The sequence below is a fragment of the Puma concolor genome, chromosome C2, assembly GCF_028749965.1.
Source record: "Puma concolor isolate L17-30 chromosome C2, mPumCon1.1.hap2, whole genome shotgun sequence".
Classification (NCBI taxonomy): Eukaryota; Metazoa; Chordata; class Mammalia; order Carnivora; family Felidae; genus Puma; species Puma concolor.
The window spans coordinates 82564718-82591371 of NC_141675.1; the positions used below are offsets into that span (position 1 = coordinate 82564718).

General features: G+C 34.5%; 1 protein-coding gene across 3 annotated transcripts in view; it reads left to right on the plus strand.

Annotated features, from left to right (window-relative positions):
• OSTN (osteocrin) overlaps window positions 1-26654 on the plus strand; it is a 54773-nt gene that overhangs the window by 19988 nt on the left and 8131 nt on the right. For all 3 annotated transcript variants that reach the window (XM_086675003.1, XM_086675002.1, XM_025914062.2), the window contains 2 exons: window positions 4501-4599; window positions 7727-7941. In XM_086675003.1, the coding sequence (XP_086531129.1) occupies window positions 4501-4599; window positions 7727-7941 (314 nt within the window). The remainder of the gene's footprint in view (window positions 1-4500; window positions 4600-7726; window positions 7942-26654) is intronic.

The following is a 26654-nucleotide window of genomic DNA, read 5'->3' on the forward strand; positions in this document are numbered from 1 at the left end:
GACAGCATGGAGCCTGCTAGGGTTTCTCTCTCTCTCTCTCTCTCTCTCTCTCTCTCTCTCTGCTCCTCCTCTACTCTCTCTCTCTCTCAAAATAAAGAAACTTAAAAAAATTCATGTTAAAAATTCTCTCTCAAAAAAATAGTTAAAATGTGAAAATGCACAAACATAGCAGACCAATTGGCTAAAAATGAATGAAGTACACACCTAATTTTATAAGGCAGATTCCATGCTCACTCTTTTGAAGCTCCTCCCTAGCCAGAGGAATATCATTCAAAAATTACTCAATAAAAATTACTGAAAAATTTGCAAACATCTCCACTCTGGTGTATTCATACAATGAACATCCTTGAGTGCTCTTTCTGTGATTTGGAGTGTATATGGGGCCAACTAGATGTTTAAATCATAGGCTATATTTATCCACTATCAACAAAATAGGGAAATGGAACTGAACCTACTCTTTTTCTTCCCTCCCTATAATTTCCTCTATTTCTAATTTTGTGGCAATCAAGTTTCAACTAGTTAATCAAATGTCTTCTGTGTGGCAGGTGCCAGGGTGTTTATTTTCATTAGTGTCCCAACTGCCATATTTAGGAACTTGGCCTTTTGGTTAACTGGCTACAAGCATGGCTTTGAACCATTAAATGTGTGTATTTAAACTCAGCATTTATTTTTACATCTCCCTATCCAAATAATCAGGATGTGGTTATCTGTAAGATGATACAGTATGACTTTTTTCCTATATACACCCAAGCACAAAAATATATGCCTCACACATAGTCATCAATATTGTAAATGTCCATCATCCTGTGCCATTTATAATATTGCAGAGATGAAGAGAAACTTGGTTAGTAAAACATACATAAAAATAGTTAAAGGAAATCCACATGGAAAGGTTTATAAAATTGGGCAATTTCCCACTTTGTAACCTGTTTTTAACATGATAAAAAATGAGAAAGTAAAACATCACAATTGTAGTTTATCTTTGATTAAGAGAGCTATTTTTAAAAAATAAAGATATGTCAGAAATGTGAGGTCATTTTTAGAATACAATTAAGGTTTTGATATGTCTTCCTCTATGTTGAGGAAGGTTAAAGAGACAACAGCATAATTATAAGTAAAAAAATATGATTTGGTGGCAAATTTTCTAAAGAATAGGGGATGCATTTTTTTTTGGTATTTTTACCAGATAACTGTTACATTCTTTGTTATTTTTCTACTGTCTCAATTTAGAGACATAAACATGATTTATTGTTTTTTGATACTTATAAAAATACTCCGCTCAGATATCAATTTGTCAGAAAGAGAACACAGAATTTACTGCCCCCTTTCAGAAAGGATGGAATATAGAGAAGTAACTAGAGATTGACATTATAAGAGTCCAAAGTATTTATTGGTAACCTCCAGAAGAACTAGTTTAGACTACATAACATGAAAATTAAAATCATATTTGATAAAAGTTATCAACAACACTAAAATACTTTTATGCCCATATTAAATGTTAATAGACATGGTTGATACACATGCTACTCTGTCTATATAAAACATTTATTTGTCTTTATTATAGCAGATAATCTTCATTGCTAAAATCCACACTGAGGTTTCACAATAACAGTACTATAAGGAAGTACTCTAAAAAATCTCCAGTCACTCTAAAGTGAATGTAGTTACTAAAGAAATACTTAGTATTACCTCATAAGTGTTCTTTCTTACAAATTATAAATACTCTATGGGACAAAGAAGTTATACACGAATCAGTTCAATCCTCTCAAAGCTCTTTTGAAATGAGAATTACTCCTTGCTTCACAAATATGAAAACTAAAGTGCAAATAGATTAAATGATGCACATCCAAGGTCACTAATACTAAAGCCACAAGAAGACTCAAATCCAGTTCTTCAGATCCATCTAACCATCCTTTCTTTTTTGCTCCCAACAGCTTTCCAAATGATGTTTTTAGGGAAATAAGAGCTTTCTGAGAGTTCTCATTAAGGGATGAATAGGATGGGGGTAGGGGGAATCTTTCCTGATGCCATGTACTAAGTGGTGAAATCATGCCCATTCTATTGTAGCCCACAGCCTGTGATCTTACCTAAATCAGACAATGCTTTCCCTTTACCAGCGGTCAAATTGGCAGCCAGCAGACCTGATATAGACCACATATTAGCTTTAATTGCTTGTATAGGGTTTTTAATATAAAAATTATAAATGCATGAATGACACATCTTTGTGCTTACTATACAGAATTAACAAATGTATTTTTTAGACATACTTGCTTTAAAAAAATATGTAGATTAAAACTAAGTCCCTATGTTTCTTCCATAATCCTATTTACTTCCCTCTCTCCACAGAGGCAATCATAGTTATGAATCAAGTTCCATTGGTTTATACTTTAATTATATATATAGATTCCAAAATACACAAAATTGCTTTGTGCATCCCCAATTTAGGTAAATGGTAGCATGCCATATATATTGTTCAACAACTTCCCATATCCCCCCAAAAGGGCTTCTTTGCAATCCTTGCATATATATACACATAAGATTTAAGTCATTTGTTTTAACAGTAGACACACATGTATTTAAGTCATTTGTTTTAAGTCCACAGTATGAATATACCTCAACTTATACATCCATTTCCTCTTGAGTAGAGCCCTTGGGTTGATTGTGGTTTTCTACCATTATAAACAGTGAGGCTATGAACTTTCAGATACAGGTCTCCAAATAAACATGTAAGAGTTCCTTTGGACTATAAACTAAGAAGTGAAATAAATGGGTTGTAGGTAGTACATGATCATTTTTAACTTTTCTAGGTATATTTCAATTTTCTCCAAATGATTGGATTAATTTCCAACTGTACTAGCATCACTTATGTTTCTCTGTTTCCAAGCACCATTCTAATATGTGCGATGTTCACTTTGAATTTTTGCCAACTTGCTGTATGCCAAAGGGTATACCATTTCTCTCCCATTTTTTTGCATTAAACAAGTTGCAGGTATTTTTGGATGGTGTACTTTTGGATGTTTGTTTTCTATTAGGCTATTTCCTTTTCTACAAAATGTCCATTCATAACTTTGGCCCATTTTTACTTAATTGTTAATTAAGTTTATTGTTATTTTTAAAATTTTATTTATCAGATTTGAATGGATAAAGAAGATGTGGTATATGTATACACTGAAATATTACTTGGCAATCAAAAAGAGTCTTGCCATTTGCAACAACGTGGATGGGACTAGAGTGTATTATGCTAAGTGAAATAAATTAGAGAAAGATAAATATATGATTTCACTCATATGTGGAATTTAAGATAACAAAATAGATGAACATAGGGGGAGGAAAAAAAAAAGGAAAGCAAACCATAAGAGAATCTTAAATACAGAGAACACACTGAGGGTTGCTGGAGGGGTGTTGGGTGGGGGGATGGGCTAGATGGGTGATGGACATTAAGGAGGGCACTTGGGATGAGCACTGGGTGTTATATGTAAGTGATGAATCACTAGAGTCTACTGAAACCATTTTCACACTATATGTTAACTAACTTGAATTAATTTTTTTAAATAAGATTATAAAAAAAATCATTTTTTAAATATTTCAAATGCCAGTTTTAATTTTTATATTATGTTGAAAATATACTCCACTTGGTACTTTGCCATTTTTTTAGGTTTATTGTATCTTACAATACAGAGTTTTTCAATTTTAATAGAATGAAATATGACAAGCATTTCTTTCCTATAAGATGTGCACCTTTTGAATATTACTTAAGAAATCCTTACACAGCACAAGGACATAAATATATTCACCTATTAGATATGTGGCGTTTTTGAAATTATGAATTTAAATGCTTTCAGACACAGCACATTCTCTCAGGTGCACCACAGACCTCACTAGATCTTATTTTCTAAAACCTGACCAATTTCACACATTTCCCCTTAGGTATGCAAGGTTGTAATCCTTAGATTAGATACTCAAAGAATAAGATTACAAAAAACTAGAATTCTCAGACTTTAGTTAGTCTGAATTATGATTATAGCTATATAATCCCAGTCTAGGTTTCCATGGAAATGATGCCTTGATAGAATTCATTCCAGGAGACTGATAGCTTCTTTTATTTTATTTTTTTTTAATTTTTTTTTTCAATGTTTATTTATTTTTGGGACAGAGAGAGACAGAGCATGAACGGGGGAGGGGCACAGAGAGAGGGAGACACAGAATCGGAAACAGGCTCCAGGCTCCGAGCCATCAGCCCAGAGCCTGACGCGGGGCTCGAACTCACGGACCGCGAGATTATGACCTGGCTGAAGTCGGACGCTTAACCGACTGCGCCACCCAGGCGCCCCTGATAGCTTCTTTTAAGTATGATTCAAGATTTGCAGAGATGCACTCCAGCACAAAGAAGCTGAATAATTCGGTTTATCACCTGCATCTAACAAGCTTTACAGGAGATTTTGTTTTCTATCGTTATATGCTAAACTAATAAATATTGACCATGATGTATGTGACCCTCAGATGCTGGACGGGAGACTGGCAAATGCACATTTTATTCTGGCTGTGACGTTGATGCTATGGAGTTCAGGAAAAGTACGCTCAGTGGATGTAGCAACAGAGGTAATGGAAACTAGCTTAAGGGACCATATATTTTTTATGATCATAAGCCATTTCTACTAATGTCAGAAGCAGATACTGCTGACAAATAGATGCCTTAATAACACAAAACTGATGAAAAAGGTATTTTTTCTACTGTCTTGACCTCACTGTAAATTCAGAGAAATCCAACTGAATGTCAAAATAAATAAATAAATAAATAACCTGGAAGTAATAAGTATTAGCATTCTTTGAACAGAAAAAGCATAAAAGAAAATTCATAATCATTTCAGTCATATTTTTAACTAAATCAATTACATCAAGATGAAGTGCTTTTGTGTGAAATTTGAAGGTGTTATGTGTGAAAATTTGAGTAGCTTTGGCCAAACTTTGTATTACGGTACAAATGTTTTCTTGTTGCCGTGACTAAAGCACAAATAAAAAGAAATGTGAGGACATCTCCACACAGAGAAACATTAATTTGGCTTATTTGATCTTATTAGAAAATAGTCCCTGTACTTCTTAAATAACAAATGAGAGCCTGAAATGCATTTTACCAAAGAACAAGTTTTATACGAGTTCTATGATTTTTTTTTCCTGAGGATTAAGAACATCTTAAATATTTTAATGTTTATTTTCGAGAGAGATAGAGAGACAGAGCATGAGCCAGGGAGGGCAGAGAGAGAGGGAGACACAGAATCTGAAGCAGGCTCCAGGTTTTGAGCTGTCAGCACAGAGCCTGACATGGGGCTCAAACTCACGAACAATGAGATTATGACCTGAGCTGAAGTCAGAGATGTTTGCTTAACTGGCTGAGCCATCCAGGCACCCCATGAATATCTTTAAAAAGGAAGAAAACTCTGTTTTGTATGGGCATCAATTGAAAGAATGATAACATTTTTTTTGGAGGATGCTTTGAGAGATAATAAAAGATTTCCTATCTTTGTCCTTTGAAAGTTTTGTCTCCTGCTCTTTAGAATTTCTTTCTCATAATAGCATCCTTCCCTTCCCCAGTGTCTATGTTGTCAAGCTTTTGTAGGGAAGTGGTAGATGTTGAGATTTTAAGAGGAGTTTAGAACACATTGTGGAGTTTGCAATGCAAATAACAAGAGGTATGAGATATTTCTTATTTTATTTCTACAAGGTGGGAGTGTGTTTGGAATAATTAACTTCATGGCAGTATTCAGGATAGAATAGAAAAGGGAGAGTTAGAAGATAGAGAAGCAGGTTATAAGATGATTAACAATGTACACTAAGCAGTGAAGAGGAGCTGATATAAATCACTACTGATGAGAATACGACAGAGCAAGAGAGGGGTGCCTGGGTGGCTCAGTCCGTTAAGCGTCCAACTGTTGATTTAGGCTCACGTCATGACCTCACTGTCACTGCCATGACGTCACTGAGCCATTGTTGGGCTCTGCACTGGGCATGGAGGCCGCTTAAGATTCTCTCTCTCTGGGAGGGAGGAGGGAAGGAAGGTAGAAAGGGAAGGAAGGAGGGAGGGAGGGAGAAAGGGAGGGAGAGGTTTTTCAGGAAGAACTGTCCAGACTTAGTGTAGATTTGGTTGGTTTAAGAAAGAAGAGGCTCAATAGATTGTCAGACTATATGTATTTCACAAGAAAGTTGCTGGGGCCAATGATGAAAAGGCTGGAAAATGCTACTCTTTCATTTTACTGGGGAAAATGAAGAACATAGAGAATGGAGGAAACAATCTAAGAAGAAAGGCAGAAAGTGAAGAAAAAGAATCTTGCCAAGAGCAAGAGTCTGGCACAAGGAAGAATGTGATTAACAGGGGGGCAGGGAGGAGGTCCCTGGAGCTGATTTCTTCCCACAGGGGAATATTCTCACTTTCTTAGAAAAGAAGTAATATCCCCTGGACTCCACAATGACTAGAGACTATTAATAGGAACATTTTTTTAAATGCTGTGATTGGGCTTAGGAAAGGAAAAGACAGGCTTCATAAATGACACCCACACTTCTATGACTTGAATGAAGTGTCAAGTGCCAATACGTGAAACAAACAAATAAGAAATTTCACATGAGAGGATAAAGTCATTGGGATATTTCTGACTCACTGTAAACGCTCATTAACAATGTGGTATTATTGCTTGTGAGAATGCAAAATGGTACAGCCACTTTGGAAGATAATTTAGTGGCTTCTTACAAAACTAAACATACTCTTATCATATGATCCAGCAATTGTGCTCCTTGGTATTTACCTAAGGAGATAAAAACTTACGTCCACACAAAAGCTTGCACACAGATATTTATAGCAACTTATTCATAATTGCCAAAAGTTGGAAACAAACAAGATATTCTTCAAGAAGTGAATGGATAAATAAACTAAGATGCATCCAGACAATGGAATACTGTTCAGTGCTAAAAAAATAAAATAAAATGAGCTATTAAAAAAAAAACCCAATGTGGTAATAAATCACATGGAAAGCGATAGTAAGCTTCCTGAGAGCAGAGACTGGATTTTGTTCATTTTTGTGTCCCCCAGGTCTGATGCAGAAGCTGGTACATAGCGGATGCTTAATAGCTTGAATCAATAAGGTATGAATGAAAGGTAAAAAGAAAACAATGTGAGGTTTGTCTTTTTTTCAAATTTCATTCCATAAACATACAGAAATCTACTGAGTACAAACTATGAGCAAAACACTGACCTAAGCATTGAAGAGAGCAAATAAAAAACTAGTTTAGACACAGTTATTACCCTCAGGTTATCCACAAGTTAATAAGCAATACAAATATATTGTAATCAATCTAACACAGGGAAAATGTCATGCGTACAATGATGAAAGAAGTATAGATAAAGCGCTATGGGAATGATAAGGACACAGTTGTTACTGGGAAAGAGTCTAAAAGAATGCTCAGTTAATATACTAAATTTTAGAGACAGACCTATAAATTTTTATTTATTTCCTGTGTGGGTGTGTGTTGTTGTTGTTGTTTTAATTGCTTTTGGACATACCTCATCTCTATGCATTTTTGTTCCCAAACGTCTTTCTCTCGGGAGCATAAATCCACAAGAAATCAAGTTTCATGGCAGGCATGTCAGCTAAAGGTAGCAAAAGCCAAAGGCAGATGGTTATACATATTTGAGGTTTCTTTTTCTGAATGAGTGGAATCACCCCCTCCTGCCCTACAGGCTTTTGATTCTGGAGTCATAGATGTGCAGTCACCGCCCACAGTCAGGGAAGAGAAATCAGCCACTAACCTGGCAGCAAAACTCTTGCTTCTTGATGAACTTGTGTCTCTGGAGAATGATGTAATTGAAACAAAGAAGAAAAGGAGCTTCTCTGGTTTTGGGTCTCCCCTGGACAGACTCTCGGCTGGCTCTGTCGATCATAAAGGTAAACAGAGGTAAGTGAACTCTTGAAGAAGGAACATTTTTATTTTTTAATCCTGCCACTCTAACTCCAGAAACAGAATTCCACATAAGAAAAGATGATGAAAACCTTGGAGGTAAACATATTTGTAAACATTAAATGTTTACATTCAGTGTTTTAGATAAACATTAGCTAAACATTAAATGTTTTAGCTAACTTGTTAGTTTAATAGCATAATTTGGGAAATAACTGTTGAGGAAGTAAAATGACTGCTACAGTATGTATGAATGTTTTTGTCATACTTTCCTAAGGAAGATTTCATTGCGTGCACATGTAAAATAGTTATTATAAGACATTACAGGTTTAGGAGGTGAGGGGGGATCTCTGCTACCAGGGGCATCATTTAACACAAAAGTGTTTTGGTGAAATGTTCCCATTGCTTAAAAGATTAAAGAAAACTCCTCAGCAAACCCTGAAAAGAATTTCATCATCTGGCACCCCACTTTTTCATGCACTCATTTCCATGTCCTTTGCTCCTGTCTTACGTGCTTACTTGGAGTTTTAGGATTTGTCACATTTGTCCATGATTCCACGACCTTGCTGTGCTCCATGACTCAGCATACAGGATGCAATTTGCTGGACTTATGTTCTGAGAGTCTCAGAACTACATGAAGAAATAAAATCACCACTTAGGGGCTGTAATTTATCCTACTATACTTAGAAAATAATCCCTCACCTAGGTTTTGAAATCCAGACCCTATTTTAAATAAACAAATATAAATTAATTCAACTTATGTCCTAAGCATTGTGTTGGGTTCTGATGGAAAACAGGAGGGAAGTATAGTCTTTTCCCTCAGAGAAATCATATACTAATAAGAAATATGAAAATACTTATAATGAATTATAATGCAAAACAAGAAGAGATATGTTTAGAGACCAATGTATGAAGAAGGCCATGGAAATCCAAGGAATAAGTGAAATTTTAGAGGAGAAAATTTTGTGCCTCTTAATAAATGTTATTTTTTTGATTTCTGGATCTTGCAACATAGTTCAGTAAATAATTGAAAAATCAATATATAGATGTTATATGTAAATATTTAAATATAAATTTATAATAGCATAAACACCATATATACTAAACACATATTGCATCAATACCATAAATACATATAATCCATTTTGAGGCTTCATCCTAACAATATCTTTAGGATGTATTATAAGAGGAGACTATATTGGGAGATATAATCTATCTAACACAGCTCAGCCTGCAAGAAATAAAGGGAGATTGGCAAGTATTTAATACCCATTTGAACAGATTTTCACATATAAAGGCTACAAATAAACTATTATAAGCATTTTAAAAATTAGGGAATATTGTTTCCATGAGCACTTCTTGGAGAAGGATACTAAGTGAGTTTCTTTGGACATCTGGAATGACTGGAGAGATATCATCATAAGAATTGGTGGGACCATAACTGTATAATTTAAGAGAAATGAGGGTTGCAAGGAAAAGAGTGCCATGTGCTATGATTATAGTATGACACTATAGATTCATCAAATATCTAACAATTCAGGAACAGTAGTGAGACCATATACAATTCAGAATGAATTTTGATTATTTCATGGCTATTAATTGAGAATCAAAGTGATCACTACAAATAGTTACTTGGAAACATGGAGAAGAAGGGGAAAAAAAAGACTACAAACTAAGTTTAATGAATATTTTCCTGAAGAATAAAAGAAAACAAATGAAGAGAGCAAGGTAAAAAATAAGAAAGAAATTAAAACTTTCTTATAAAAAAAAGAGAGCATAAAAAATAAGGAGTATTGAAAAACTTTATATAAAATATTGGCATATATAAATACAACATTTGCAATATGACAGATTCAAAAAATACTGATTATGTCAATAAATGTCAATAGATGTAACTTTTCTATTAAAATGTGAATGTTTTGGGGGTGCCTGAGCGGCTCAGTCAGTTAAGTGTCCAACTCTTGATTTTGGCTCAGGTCATGATCTCACAGTTCATGAGATCCAGCCCCACCTGGTAGTCTGTGCTTGCAGTGTGGAGCCTGCTTGAGATTCTCTCTCTCCCTCTCTCTATGCCCTCCCATACTCCCACTTGCTAGCATGCACACACTCTCTCTCTCAAAGTAAATAAATAAGCATTAAAAATAATTAAACAAATAAGTAAAATGCAAATATTTTCAGATTGGCTGATAAAGGGAAATCCAACCCTTTTCTATATTTAAGATACACAACTAAAAATAAAGATATTTAGAAAGGTTGGCAATAAAAGAATGGAGAAGTTATACCAGGAAAAAATACATTAAAATAAACTAAAATAAAAGAAATAAAAACATAAAGAAATAGATAAAAATTTAAAAAGAGTGTACCAATGTTTATCAAAGATAAACCACAGGGAATGCCAGGAAATAGAAAGAAACATATTAAGAATAGGAGACTTTAATTCATTTCTTAAAATCCAAGGCCGATTATATATTTAAAATTTATAGAAGGCATATACAATATAATCCATAAAATGGAATTTGTAGATCTATTTGGAACTCTGAACTTCAATAGAAAATATAGCATCTTCTGAAGTGCATATGGAGTATTCAAAAAATTTACCATATCTGAGGTGACAAACAAACCCTCTAGGAATTCTAAAAACAGTATATTAAAAAAAAATTCACTGACTGAAACACAGTGTGACTAGAACTTAATAACAAAACTAGAAAAACAAGAAGTCATCTTTACCTAAAAGTATAAACCATGTCATTAAATAACTATTGGGCCAAAGAGGAATACAAAATAAAATTATATGCTTTGTTCAAGATAATAATAATGAAAATGTAATATTAGGGGCACATAAAGCAAATATCAGATAAAAGTCATCATTATACCAATAAAAATTAAAAGTAGAAGTAAAGCAAAATGACACACAAAAACATCTGGAAAGAACGGCAAAGTAAGTCAAGAAAAGCCATGAGAAAAAAAAGCAGAAGGTAAGAATAACGACAAAAGCTGAAATCAATGTTTGTAAAGCAAACCATAGTGTATAAAAAATAAATGTAAAACTGTTTCTTGAGAAAAATACAAGCCACTAGTTAACCTAAGCTAATTAAGAAAAAAGTAGAAAGTAAATTCACAAAATTAGAAGTGACAAGATGGAAACACCAAAACAGAGAATCTTTAAAAAGAGAACTACTTTGCTCAACTGAATACAAATAAACTGAAGACCTGGAAAATGGATAAAATTTTGGAAAAATATGATTTACAAACATTGACCCCAAAAGAGACAAATAATTCAATTACCATGGAGTTTTTTTTTTTTAATTTTAGAAGAGCTTGCCAAGAGAAAGTAGATCTAGATATTTTCATATGAGAATTTTATCAAATCCTAAGGTATCAGATAATCCCAAGGTTATCTTACCTTTTCAGATCATAATAAAGTAAACTTTCTAAGTTCATTTCCTGATACAAATATAATATTGATCCTCAAATAATAAACATTACATTCTTAAAAGGAAATTTTAGATTCATGTCATCTATAAATATCAGTATAAAAACCAGAGATACAAAGTTAATAAGTAGAATCCAAAACTTTAAAAATATAATACATCTAAACCAATTGGGCTTATTCTGGGAAAGTGTCACTCAATATTAGAATTCTTTTAATGTAATCCATCATATAAATAGAGCAATGGAGAAAAAGCATATGATTATATCCTTAGATGGCAGAAAAGGCATTTGACAAAATCTAGCATTTATTATATTTTTTAAAGTACAACAAAATGAGAACTGACAGATATTTCCTTAACATGGTGTGTGCATATGTGTGTGTGTATATGTGAGTATTTATGTACACCTCAGCCCAAAGCCTCTATCTTACCTAATGGTGACATATATGGGAAGTTTTACTAAAGCAAGGAATAGGAAAACCACACCCATCACTTCTACTATAATTTAGAAATGACTTTAGACAAGAGAAAACATTTAGAGACATAAGAATTGGAAAGAAAAAAGTAAAATTATTTTTATTTACAAATGAGAAACTGGAAAACAAAGATAATCAATGCAAAAACTACCACAACAAAACCCTTTTGATTAAAATGCAAAGTGCATAAATACAGAAAGCTAATAGTACTTCTATATTACCAGCAGAGGTCAGATAGAAGATAGACCTCATTTATAATTGCATTAAAATAGGAATGTACCTAGGCATACAGTTAGCAAAGAAAGCTCCTTCCTCAGCCATAAAAAAAGAATGAAATCTTGCCATTCGCAATGATGTGGATGGAGCTAGAGAGTATTATGCTGAGCAAAATAAATCAGTCAGAGAAAGATAAATACCATTTGATATCACCCATATGTGGAATTTAAGAAACAAAACAAATGAATGTAGGGAGGAAAAGAGAGAGGGAGAGAAACCAAGAAACAGACTCTTGACTGTAGAGAACAAATTGGTGGTTACCAGGGAGGGGGAAAGCAGTGGGGGGATGGGTGAAATAGGTGATGGGGATGAAGGAGTATACTTGTTTTGATAAGAACCCGGTGTTGTATGGAAGTGCTGAATCACTATATTGTACGCTTAGACTAATTGTCCCCTATATTTCCACTAACTGGAATTTAAATAAAAATTTTAAAAATGTTCATATACGAGCATATCTGAGGAAACCTCTGAGAATAATGCTGAAATGCAAACAGTGGATTGAACAAATGGAGGCTCACACTGTGTTACTGGCATCAAAAGACTCAAAAGCAGAAAAGATGGCAGCTCTTCTTAAGTTAAATTGCAAACTTAACCTAACTGCAATAAAAAATACCATCAGGGTTCTTTTGGATCTAAAGAAATTGATTACAAAATTAATTAGAAAAAAATTAGAAACTAGCATAGACAGAAAAATGCCAAAGAAAGAGGAAAGAAGAGCCCTACTAAATATTTTAATATTTTCCTTTCTTTACAGTAGTATAATAATAGCCCATGGATAGACCAAAGATAAAACCACCACCAAAACAACAAAAACAGAACAGAAATTCAAGAAATAGACACTAACTTTATTTAAAAAGCAGCCTCACATATTACTGAGTGAAAGGATAGATTCTGAATAAATGACTTGGAGATATGGAAAAAAGAGATAAAACTGATCCCTTCTCAAACCATACATTATGATAAATTCTAAAGGAATCAAATTTAAGTGAGAAAACAGATGAATCCATATAAGTACTGGAAGCAAACATTGGTGAGTTCTGTTCAGAGATAAAGTGTTCCAAATTCTGATGCAAAATCCAGAAAATCTCAGGAAAAAAAATAAGGAAAAACTAGATACATTTGATGTTTACACATTTTTAAGTTTCCATGGCTACAGGTATCATAAAGCAAAGTAAAAAGAAAAATAATAAATTAGAGAAATGCTTATAAGTTACATCAAAGTGTTAACAACTTTATTATATATAAAGAACATTTAAAAATTGAGAGGAAAAAGAACAATGCTCAAGAATGAGGTAAAAATAGTTCCTGAAAAAACAGATGTAAATGATGCAAATCACATGAAAAGATGCCACCCATTATCATAAGAAAAAGGCATATTAAAACTTTACTGATATACTCTTCTTGTGCGTATTAAATTGGCAAAAATCCACTGAAGAGACAGAATAGTTTTGCTTCTAGATCCTCTTAGTAGGTAGATTTTCAGGAAATATGAAAGACAGAGGAATCACTTCAGACACACAACAGGGATGAAAACAGCAAAAGTCAGATTATAGGAAACTGCAAGACAATCCAGTTTCTCTGGTAAATAAATTACATGGTTTTGAAGGAAAAAAAAAGAGACAGAGGTGAAAGAGGATCCTAAAGATTAAAGCAGAATAAGACATTTATTAACCAGTCTCAATTTGGGGGAGTACTGATTCAAATAAATGATTTGTTTAAAAAATAATTTATGTGAGAAACAATTGTGAATGTGAGCAGGCACTACTTGATGATTTTAAGTAATTATTGCATACTTTTCAATATGAAAATGGTACTGCAGTTACATTAAAAGTGAGAGAGATTCTCATTTAAAAATTTGATTGAAAGTATTTATCTTAGAATAACTAAATTCTACTCCTGAAACCAATATTACACTATAAAAAAAAGTACTTATTTTGGATTTGCTTCAAAATAGTACAGGAATGAGAACCGAACAGATGAAATGAGATTTGCCTAATTGCTGATTGTTGATTTAGACTGAGAGATACTTGGGAACTTACTATACTATTCTATTTGGCCAATGTCTAAAATATCCCATGATAAATTGAAGGAAAAAAGACTACACAGTGCAAGAAATAGCAGATTATATCTGGCAAAAGAATAAATAAATTCATCATATGAGAAGATTAAGGAAATGACTTCAGAATGTCAAAAGAGATAGATAACAGAATGAGAAATTGTAACCTATAAATTAACCTAATGGGAGTGTAGGGGGACAAAATAGAACAGAAACAATCACTATTTAAGGACACGGTGGGTGTTTTTCAAGAATTGTCCAGAAATGCTAAAAAAAAAAAAAAAAAGATTTTTCATATTTAGCAATAATAACAAATTTTGAAATAACTAGTACTGCTGTTGTAAGATTAAGTGGATTAAGAACAATTATTCTGTTAAGAGAGACTCATGTACGATATGGTTTACAGGCTTGAACATTCAGAGCATGTTCTTGGGAGGGCTCAATAGCATGGTGTGGGCTCAATATCAGATAGAGATAAGGAAGAGGATAAGAAATGAAATTGGGAAAGAGATTTGGGGCTACTCAGGGATGCTGTGTTCAAAATGTAATGCAAAACCCATATAAACTTATAGGTATCTCTGAAGCTAGATTGTGAAGGTCTTATCCACTGAAAGCCAGAAAGGATTTTAGCAACTGATGATCTTATGTGGTCAAAAATCATAATTATCTATTTTCTTTTTTTCTACCTTTCTCTTCACTTCTAACTACTTCCAGATGTTGGAAATGGGTTAAGTAGAACTAATACATTTGTACGAGAGTTTCCCCATGAACTTGAAAAGTTGAGGATCTCCCTTAATCTAGACATTTTACCTTGTTTCATATCTGGAATTAAAATCAGAGACAAGACTTTTCTCTATTCTATGGCATAGCAACAAAGGTGACCTTCAATGTCAGGAGTGTTTTATGTAGAATTTATTTAGGGGGCGCCTGGGTGGCTCAGTCGGTTAAGTGTACGTCTGACTTCCGCTCAAGTCATGATCTCCTAGTTCACAAGTTCAAGTTCCACATCGGGCTCTGTACTGACAGCTTGGATCCTGGAGCCTGCTTCAGATTCTGTGTCTCCCTCTCTCTCTACCCCACCCCCACTCATGCTCTCTTTCTCTCTCTCAAAAATAAACATTAGAAAATTTAAAAAAAAATTATTTAGAATGACCTATACACATTAACAATTTTCCTATAGATGTAATTTATTTATGCATTTTATAATTTTTTTCAATAGTTGATGTCTTAGTCTTTCAAATGAAATTCAAAAGGCACATCTTGTGAGGTTTTTTCAGGATTTATTTTTTTAGTAGGAATTCCTGCTCTTAGTCTCAAAGTAAATATTAAATTTGTCTTATATATTAGAACGGTGGAAAATAATGGGAAATAAGTAATAGCTCACGCATAAAATATTTATCTACACCTTCTTAAATTTTAAAGGAAAAATAATTTTAGATTTTTTCAAAGTGTAATGATAACTGAAGATTAAAGATTAAAATTTTCAATCATCTGGGGTGCCTGGTTCAGTCAGTTAAGTGTCTGTCTAACTTTGGCTCAGGTCGTGATCTCACGCTTGGTTCATGAGTTCAAGCCCCACGTGGGGCTCTCTGCCGTCAGCACAGCACTACTTGAAATGATTGTATCCCTCTCTTTTGCCCCTCCTCTGCTTGTGCTCTCACTTTCGAAAATAAATAAGCATTTAAAAAGTAAAATAAAATAAATTTTTCAATCATCCATTACGAGAATCATTGTTATCATTGAAATATGTATAATAAAGTGACAGGGAAAAATGAATATTTTCACATATTTAGTATAAAAAGGCACAGTTCAGAGTTTTGCAACTATTTTATAAAAAGAAAATCCATAAAAATTATAGTAATTTTGCTTGGGAGGCCACATATAAGGTTAATTGCTGGTCTTTTGTTGTGTTTGATACAATAGCTTTGGTCCACTAATCCAAGTAGATTTAACCACTTCCTTATTTATTTTTGAAGCTTTCACAAAATTGTGAATTAGCATATTATTTTAACACACTTTCTTGTTGCTTATAAACCCCTCTGGTTTTCATGTGTATGTATCAAGATTCTTTTCTCTCAAGCATGCATTCTCTACCTTCTCATGTTCACCCAGAGAAGGACATAGGTATGAGATCTATTTTCATACGGTAGCCCCAAGATTTCATTCATTACTTAATCCAGAGATTCATACTTTTTTGGGTGATGGGCCACTTTGGTAGTTTGGTGAAACCTATGGACACCTTCTCAGAATATTGTTTTTAAGTGGATAGTATTTGTAAGAGTTCAAAGGTTACCATACATAGAAACAGAATTACCAGAAAAATGTAAAAGTAATTAGTAATATAACAACATATAGGCTTATTTGTTAACATATAAAATAAGTTGCTTTAGAGAAAAGTCTAAAAAACAACAATCATTTCAAGTAGTGCTGAACATAAAAGCAATTTCAAAGTTTCTACAATGGCTGAAGTATGATCTGAATGTATCTGTGATTTCTATTTGTGACAAAGGTCTAGGTATTGTGATTTGTTCCCTGCATTCTTATTCATATTTTAACAAGAGGGTAATGAAACTGAAGATGTAACATTTTCCAGCATCTATGGATCCTTGAATTATATTGGTGTATGACTCCATATTTAAAAACTGACTTTCAGGCATATGACATGTATTACTTTATTCTCAATTATTGTAAAATATTTATAAAAGAAAAGTTTTAAATCCTGCTTATAAAAAACTTCATAAGAGATGGAAATGGAAGGATAAATTAATGATTGGGGGGAAACAAAAACAATCAGGAAAAGTCAAACAGAACAATGTCTATGTCAGATCATATTAAAATGAAGCAAAGAAACTATTGGTTCTATTTTGTATGATGCTTAACTTTTTTTCCACCTCAACTCGACACCAATTTCATTTTCAGATAGATGTGCAAATTACTTTAATTCTCAGGGCAAAGTTAATTATGCTTTGAAGACCAAAGTATTTTCCTAATTCAGTTCATTTGCTTAAAGCCTGAAGTTAATGAATGGTTTTCTCATTTATGCAAGTAAAACAAAGCAGCTATGATTATATCCCTGGCAAAATAGCATCTACTGTCTGACCCTTTAATAGAAGATATACTAAAATTGGCCTGGAATTTCTCTAAATTCCTCACTCCTTCACACAATGCTGAGAATACCTTGTGGGGGGAAAAAAAAACAATACTAATACTCTGCATTTACTTATTATAAACATTTTTACAACTGTTATTGCTTGAATTCTCTCATTAATATTTTGAGGTCAGCAAAGCAAATAATGTTATTGGGTCAGTCAGGGTTTCTGAAGGAAACAGGCAGCATATGTAAAGTAGGAAAATTGAAGGGTTTGCTCACAAGACTTTTTACAAAAGACTGAGTATAGGGGAATCATAATGGATTTATACACTGGTCTGAAGACCATACAGATGGGTTGAAAGAATCAGTGACCTTCAGTCAGAGGAAAGTGACCTTGCAAGGCAGGGGAAATTATCCTGACCTCACTTCCAGTCTCTTTACAACACTACCCATTGCCTACCCCAAACCAAACCCAGAGAGCAAAGGAATTTTTATGTGATCCAAAGAGGTTAACCTCCCAGACTGGATGTCAAACGAGACAAGGCAGAGATTGACTCTGGCAAGCAGACAGAAGATACCCAGCGTAATTATACACATTGTACAGATCCAGGTCAATAAACTTTGCTCCAGTACACTGCTATTATAAACACTTAATTCAAAGAGAAGGACTCCATGGGACAAACTCAGAAAAAACATTTTCATTCCCACCCACATGCACCCACCACCCATTCAGTAGGAGTTGTTTTGTACCACTTGGATAAAAACAAAGGCAGTGCTACAACTCTACTGGTCCCAATGAAATAATAAAAACCCCCCTGGTTACTTTTATTAGAAAAACAACCATATTTCAGTCATTTAAATAACTATTCTTATGTCTTAGCCTGAATTATAAATATAATTGAAGTTTCTCCTGTCCCCAGCTTAGGCCCCATTCATGCTGTAAAGCTGCAGTGGGAAGGGGGTTGCTCGTCATCAGTTTATCCTCACCCCTTCCCCTACTACAGTGGACTGCCTTCTGCCTCCCCAGTCTTAGGGATGGCAATACAGAGAGATAAAGAAAAATCTGATGTGACTGATACTATCATGACCTGGCTTTATTACTCTCTGGCCTCAGTAAATGCTCAAAGTTGATTTTTGTTAGGTCATCACTTAACTCCCTCTGGGACCATTGATATAGACACCCTTGCTTCCTGCAATGTCTCTCCCCAGGCAGGTCAGTTTGCCCCTCATCCTCATTGTCCTTTTTCAGCCTCTTCATTTAACACCACCACCAGCCTCCTACTGAGGTCGCCTGACCCATCACCTCTGGCAGCAAACCCCTCAGGGAATATGCCTCTTATAATTAACCTTGGCCAACTCTACCCACTACTTTCTCTGCGTCTCCACCACAGAAAACCCACGCCCTTGATTCCAGTCACTGAAACTGAAGCTGTCCTTATAGAACCATCTCTTCATTTCTGCCTAGAGCAAACTGTCACAGTCTTGCTCTTTAGATTTCACTGACATCGTTCTCTCAGGCCTGCCTGCTTCCACGGGCTTATGTCAAGCTGTCTAAGTTGCTTTCTTGAAGCCTTCCCTCTATAAGAGGAGGGAAAAAAACACTGTTCTCCAATAACTCACTCCACAGAAATTCTCCTTCCTCACCTGTTCTATCTCAGTCCTTTTATTGGATTCAAGTTGGGAAAATCAGTTTGTAGGAAACCCCTTTACAAATACTGCATGAGTCTAGCATTTCACTTTGGAATGCAAGAGGAAATACTTGCCACCTACTTCTGTTTTTCCCTCAGCTTTTTGAGGCCACTGCTGAAACTGAGATAGAAAAAAAAATTTAACATTCTGGTATATGTTGGGTTTTTTCCAACCCCTATAATACCCTAAGAAGATATTATTATCCCCATTTTCTTTGCATATTTTCAGGGAGACAAAATGATTTTCCTGAGATTACCAGCTGGAAAACTAGATTGTTTAACTCCAAGTCTAATGAATTTCTAGGTAAGCAGCAGCTTCTGATGAAGAAATTGAATTTCTGCATGAAAAAGGCACATTTCCAAGGCCCAGAACAGCAAGGTTCACTTACAATGTACACATTAAATAAATAGTTTTAGAAAAATTTTGCCAATGATATATGAGTTTCTATCCTGAGCCAGACATAAAATCAGACTATGGTTGAGAATAGCAACTGTGGTTTCATTTTGTCAGATACGGTTGCCTTTCTTGATGATAGTCCCAAAGATTAAAGATAAAAATCCTAACACTTCATTTTCCTTCCTAATTAATTGCAAAACAGTACTACAGACCTAGGCCAACCTAGATCTCATAATTTTTGCTATTTCTTTCCAGCTCTTATTTGGTGATGCCCAAAGAAGGTAATTCAAGATGGGCTCCATTTCAGAGTGAGAAACACAGGAAAATGATGCAGAGTATGGTGCCCTATTTGCATGCTTCCTTCCTCCTAATTGAAAAGCCTGTCTATAAAATAGGAAATGCTCTTATCAAAATGATCTGGGGCCATTTTCCTCATAACTGTTATATCACTGCAGCTCAACACCACAGATTGAGACAGTCCCTTTGGCCTTTGCTCCCTAGTCTAACTCATATATTTAAAATATTTTCTCCAAAGTGCCAATAATTGATTCTATGTATAGATTTTGATATGTATATCACCCACTCTCCCCAAGAAAGAGAATCCTAGAACACATTTTTGTGTAAACCTATTTGCTGGGTTGAAGTTCCAAAAGCTTCATTAGACCCTCAAAGAGGTTCGTTAGCCAAGCAAATGAAGGTCCTCTCTGCCTTGGCCTAGTACTTTACAGCAGTTTCCAAATCAAGCATGCCTGTGTTACTTTACAGTGACTTCAGTCTTATTTATTCCAGTGCTCATGGTGTGTTTCCGAACACCTCTTCATACACCCATTCCCTGGGATAATACTTTGAAGGTGACATTATGTGTAGTCAGTGCCATCATCATAAATTTAACGGAATCCATTTAAAATTGAATTACCACTTTGAAATAGAATTCCAAAAGTCATACATCAACTTTCTGCTAAGCAAAGTAGCACCTTCTTCCATCCTCCTAAACATATCCCATTTATTAAGCCTCAGATTTCCATGTAGAGGACTCTAGTTAAGGAAACACTGGCTTCTTGTCTCCCCCCCCCCCCCTTGATCCACTGCTTCCAGAAGAGAAAGTAGCCATTTACCTAATAGGCCAATTTTTGAGGAGGAATTGAGAATGTTCAGTTAATCCCCTTTCTTCCTGTTGTAACTAGATAACCATGACTAGTTATATAAATCTGTCAGATCCAAGGAGGAAATAAATATAAAGAAGCCCTTTCACAAGCAGGTATAAAGGCACATCCTATTTTCAGCTTGATCACTGGTACAAATGACATTTTGAAATCCATGCATTGATCATATCTTATTTCTCTATTATTTCTGAATGTGGACTCCGGATGTTATGTATTAGCCCCTAAAAGCTACATCATCATTCACTGGTTGTGGTCCTTCATCCTAATATTCTGGAATCTGTGGACGTTGATGATTTCCCTTTTCATTCCTTACAAGGCTTTGCCGAGTCCTTCATTTCAGTCTGTCCTCCCACATCAGGCCTTCCAAGTTTGTATAGTTATATATGTCCCCCTATAATCATTTCTATTTACGTATGTATATATGTAATTTCTAACCCCAATGTAGGGCTCAGACTCATGACCTTGAGATCAAGAGTGGCATGCTTTTCTGACTGAGTCAGCCAGGCACCCCCTCCTATAGTAATTTATTAATCCTATACCTTAATTTTAAATTGTGATAGCCAAGATTGCAGAATTCAGGGGCCACCGTTTGTTTATTGTTTCCACGTGCTCTGTAAATTGTCCTGGAACCCCTAAATTGGATGTGATCTCTTGTAGAATGCCAAAGCACTTTGAATCTCACTGTAAGATTTCTGTTGCTATGCAGACAAGTTGCCCAAAACATAGCAGCTTAAGACATTCATAAACATTTATGTTCTTGCATAGTTTCTGTGCATCAGAAATCTAGAAAAACTTGCCTGAATGCATCTGGTTCAAGGTCTCTCCAAAGGTTACAGTGAAGAAGTTGGCCAGGGCTGCAGTCATCTGGAGGCTATACCACAGCTGGATTATCCATTTCCAAAAGGACCCACTCAACATGGCTGGTGGCAGGAAGTCTTAGTTCCTCACTGGTGGTTGGCAGTAGGCTTTAGTTCATTGCCACATAAACCTTTCTATAGGGCTGTCTGAGTGTCCTTAGGAAATGGCAGATGACTTCCCTAGTGTGAGAGCCAACAAAGCAGGGCAGAAGCTATAATATTTTTATGATGTAGCTTTGGATGTCACACATTAATCACAATATGCTGTTGGTTACAGAAGTCAACCCTTCTCAGTATGGAAGGAGATGGCATTATGATAGTATTATTGGGGTTCATGTTGGAGCTTGGCTACTATATTCATCTAAACTTTATAATGTAGTAATTTCATTCTATGTTTTACTAATCTAAATTACTGAACTATTTAAAAGAACATCCCCTGTTAGCCATTACTATATCCTTCCTTTTTGCATATTACTCAAAGTTGCTGGAGTGGCATGTACTTCTTTATAGGGCCTAGCATTTTGTTTTGCTTTTAAGATGTACCAGTTAATCAGGGGCACCTGGGTGGCTCAGTCAGTTAAGCATCCAACTTCAGGTCAGGTCATGATCTTGCAGTTAGTGAGTTTGAGCTCTGCGTTGGGCTCTGTGGTGACAACTCACATCCTGGAGCCTGCTTCAGCTTCTTTGTCTCCCTCTCCCTCTCTCTCCCTCTCTCCCTGTCTCTCTTTCTTTCTGCCCCTTCCCCTCTCACATTCTGTCTCTGTCTCTCTCTCTCTCTCTCACTCTCTCACAAATAAACATATAAAAAATAAAAATAAATAAATAAAAAGATATATCAGCAAATCAGACTGTTGTTTTTAGGGATCATTCTCCACACTCTGATTCTTGTTTCTTTTCTTGAGACTCAAAATCATAAGCAGGATCCGTAAATGCTGTCAACAATTGGGGGAAAATGTTTAAGTTCACATGAAACAACTATGAAAGTCAATGAAGTTCCAGTTCACAAAATAAGCCTTAAAATTTTAAGGCCTTGGTTATCAAATGGAACACATTTTCCTACCATGATGTAATTAAATAACAATAGGATAACCAAAAATGAAGGTGCAAACCTGAGGCTATGAGAATAGCCTTATCTGATCACCAATTTCATGAGAAGAGCATTATCTGATCACCAATACACATATGGAGAGAACAAGAAAAAATTATAGGACAACCTCATTAATGACTGTAGATACAAATTTCTACCAAAAAATTCAGCAAAACAATCCCAGTAATGTATTAAAAAGACAATACAGCATTGTCATGTTGGGTTCATCATAAAAATACAATGTAAGGTTGATTTGCTTTGGAAAGACAATTAACACAGTTAATAGGGGTGCCTTGGTGGCTCAGTTCAGCGACTGGCTCTTGATTTCAGCTCAGGTCATGATCCTGGAGCCATGGGATCAAGCCCCATGTAGGGTTCCACACTGAGCATGGAACCTTCTTAAGATTCATTCTCTCTCTCTCTCTCTCTCTCTCTCTCTCTCTCTCTCAAAACAAACAAACAAACAAAGAAACCAACAAAAAATAGTTAACAGATTGAAGAGGGAAAGCCACATCACCCAATAGGTGCATGAAAACACTTAATGAAAGTAAACATCTATTCATGATCAAAATCACTGGTAAACTGATAATAGAAATAGAAGGAAACTTTTTAACCAAGTAAGGGACACCTGTTGAAAAACCTACAGCACATATTTTTATATGGTGTCACAACAACAATTCCAATAAACATGAAACGTCTTTATGGAGAAAATTAAAAAATTATTGAGAAGGCATGAAAGATAACCTTAGTAAAAGATTTTAGATAGTAAGATTCAATATCATAAAAATTTTAATTCTCTCCAAACTTATTTATACCTTAGATGCAATAAAATTCTAGGTAAAACTGCAAAAGAAATTTCCATGAAACTTAAGCTGAATCTAACACTTATAAATAATTGGTCATGAATAAAAAAAAATGACCTTTGTCTCCTTCCATAAATAAAAAATAATTTCAAAAGCATTAAAAACATGAATGTGAAAGAACTACAAAAAGATTGTAGGATGAAATAGGAGAAGACCTTCATAACATTAGAGTGGAGTCATTAATAAAAAGTAAAAATCTTGATAAATTTAAAAACAACATTAAAGATTTTCATAAAAGACACAATAAAGACTAACCACAATTGAGAAAGGATATTTGCATCTGACAAAATCTAATATTCTGAGTAGTTGTAACCCTCCTACAAATCAGTATTTAAAAGAAAAACTAACCAATAGGAAACAGGCAACAGACTTGAACAGACACTTCCAAGAGAAGAAATCCAAATAGCCAATAAACAAATGAAAAGGCAAGAAACTTATTCAAAGGAAGCAAATTAAAACCACAATGAGATATAATTACAAATACATCAGAATGGCAAAACTGAAAGTCTGACAATGCAAGGGTTGGCCTAGATTTGAAACAATAGGAACTGTCATACATGGCTCTTAGGTATGTAAATTGCTATGACAACTTTGGAACAGTCTGGTACTATGTAATATAATTAAGTACAGGCACAGCTGACAATTCTACTTCTAAAAATATACTTAGAGAAATCCTTAAGTGTACATTAAAGTCATCTATAAGAAAATTTTCAGCTGACTAGTACATAATGACAAAAAAGAACATAACTCAATTTTCTGTCTATGATAGAAAATCTAAATAAACTGTTGTATATATTAATTAGTATAATAAAATATTATACAATAGTGAAAATAAACTGCATGTATCAACATGGACAAATATTAAAACACAAAATATTTGCTGAAAGAAGAAGAATTCATATGTTATTTCTTTAAATAAAATTTTAGAACCATCCTCACTAAACAAGAGAGTTTTGAATAATACATACAGATTATAAGGAAAAGTAAGAGAATTATTAGACCAAAATTCAGTCTATAGATTACCTCTGGGACTGAACCATGAAAGATATTCCGTGTGGAAGCAGGAACACTGGGGAATTCAAGGGCCGGTTATATTGTTTCTTAATTTGGTGCCAACAGGAATGTTCATTTTATTTTTCTTTAAACTGAACATAGATAAATTTATAGACTATTTTGTATGTGTGAAGTGATTCGCAATAAAAAGTTTAACTACAAGTTTTCTAACTGCTGTTTTAGAGTGTAAAAAATTTTTCAGAAAGTGAATTATCAAAGAATGTAAATGTTTAACAAATCCTATTTTATACAGGAAGTATATTTCAATGTGAAGTTTAGGTTGTATTTAAAATGACCAATCCATTCTTTTTGTATTAGTTTGGCAGGTATTTTGTATCCTTAAACTATTTCAGAATCTTTTAGAATGGAAAAAGGTAGATTAGATAAACCATGTCATACCATTATTTTGTCACAAGAGGGACTAGGTAGTCAGAAAGTACAGTTTCCCCTTTCGTCTTAAGAACACTTATTTCACTATCTTACTATTTATGTTTTACACACTGTTTGTTCCTGTAAGTGTATGTGTCATAGAGTGTAGTACTTGGACATATTTTTCTTATCAGCAAAAATGTTAAGATAAATACTAGCTTGCCATTTTACTTCTAAATGGATGGAGACTGTGTAGAAATTACTTAACTTACTGAGCTATGATCATGTTGTTGGTTTATCTGCTTTATGGGAATAATTGTTTTCATTTGTATTATTGCTAAAAACTGTAAATACTGCATGGTTTTTCATATATATTTCTTTTATTTATTTTTCTTATTTGATTTCAAGGTACATGTGAGCATTTGAAACGTATCCCAAATTTTAGAAAATGAATCAAAGTAATTACAGATCTCTGGCTAGAACAAAAACATTCTTATACTCTTGGCCAGGGGTTTTCAAACTCTGCTCTAAGCAGCCTTATGTGGTTCTGGAAGCTCTTTCAGGGGCCACCATATATGGAGAAGGGGCACTTCTTTACTGAGAGTGTTCCTCACTTAACATTCTAGGCATTGATCTCTTTTATAAAGCTTTTATTTGTAGAAATGGTAAACTACAAATTGTTTGAAAACCAGTGGGCAGGACTTATAGGAAAGAATAGTAGAATCACTTAAAATGTGTAAAATGATTTCAGGTGTGTTACCTCATTAGCTTTTTTCAAGTAAAATGTGAGCTTTAACAGCTAATGCATGTCATATTCACCACTCTATCCCCAGTGCAGAGAACAAATACATATGGTTGTGCATAAATCAATAAAATATTACTTAACAAATAAATATGTTAAATAAATAACCAGGCTGGGAAGATAGACAGAGCAAGAAGTATCTAAATTTTATCAAAAAGGACAGACAAGCTCAGAATGACAACAGTCTTACAAATGCTCACACCATCAATAAGTAGAAGAATCAAATAGAATCTGAGTCTTTCATGTCCTGGTTGCTAATCAAATCTTGGGAAAAGGGTGGAAGGAAAGCATATGGAATGAGGAAAGAAGGAAGGAAAAAAAATATTTTGCTTTCCACCATTCTACAGCTGCCTCCTATTTGCTTGAGCAGAAAAAGATCAACTGTGGTAAAGAAAGAAAAAAAATCCTCTTTACATTTATTGGACCTTTATTTTTGAAAAAAAATGCCTTGGTACTATGAACCAATAAATGTTCTGTTCTAATTTATAATGATGCATAGATTGTCATGTTTTCTTTTAAAAAAGCAGAAGCAGGGGCGCCTGGGTGGCTCAGTCGGTTAAGCTTCCAGACCTTGATTTCCACTCAGGTCATGATCTCACTCTTCGTAAGATAGAACCCCACAATGGACTCCTCTCCCTGCTCATGCGCGACTCTCTCTCTCTCTCTTTCAAAATAAATAAATTTTTAAAAATAAATTAAAAAATTAAAAAGCAGAAGTGTTGCTTTTCCTGCCACCATCCATCCCACAGGTGCTCTGGGAGGTCAGTTCACATGTGTGGCACTCCTCTTTTTCCCAGCTGTCGTTTCCTTCCCCTTCTCAACCAGTCCTTTAAACACCTGGAAGGGGTTGGTTTCTCACTTCCTCTTCTTATTTGTCTGGGACTTCTGAGCACTCTCCTTGACCCTGAGATGGCTTCTCTCTTACCCTTTTCCTGGAGTTATGGTAGGGTAGTCAGTAAAAGAACTGACGGGTTCAAAGAGTAAAAATTGCCTCAGTCTAATTGTTTTATATATATATAAACAAATTGCCCTTAGACATAACTCTAAATCAGACAAACATATTCCTATTTTATTGCTATGGTAATGACTTACCTTAAACTTCTG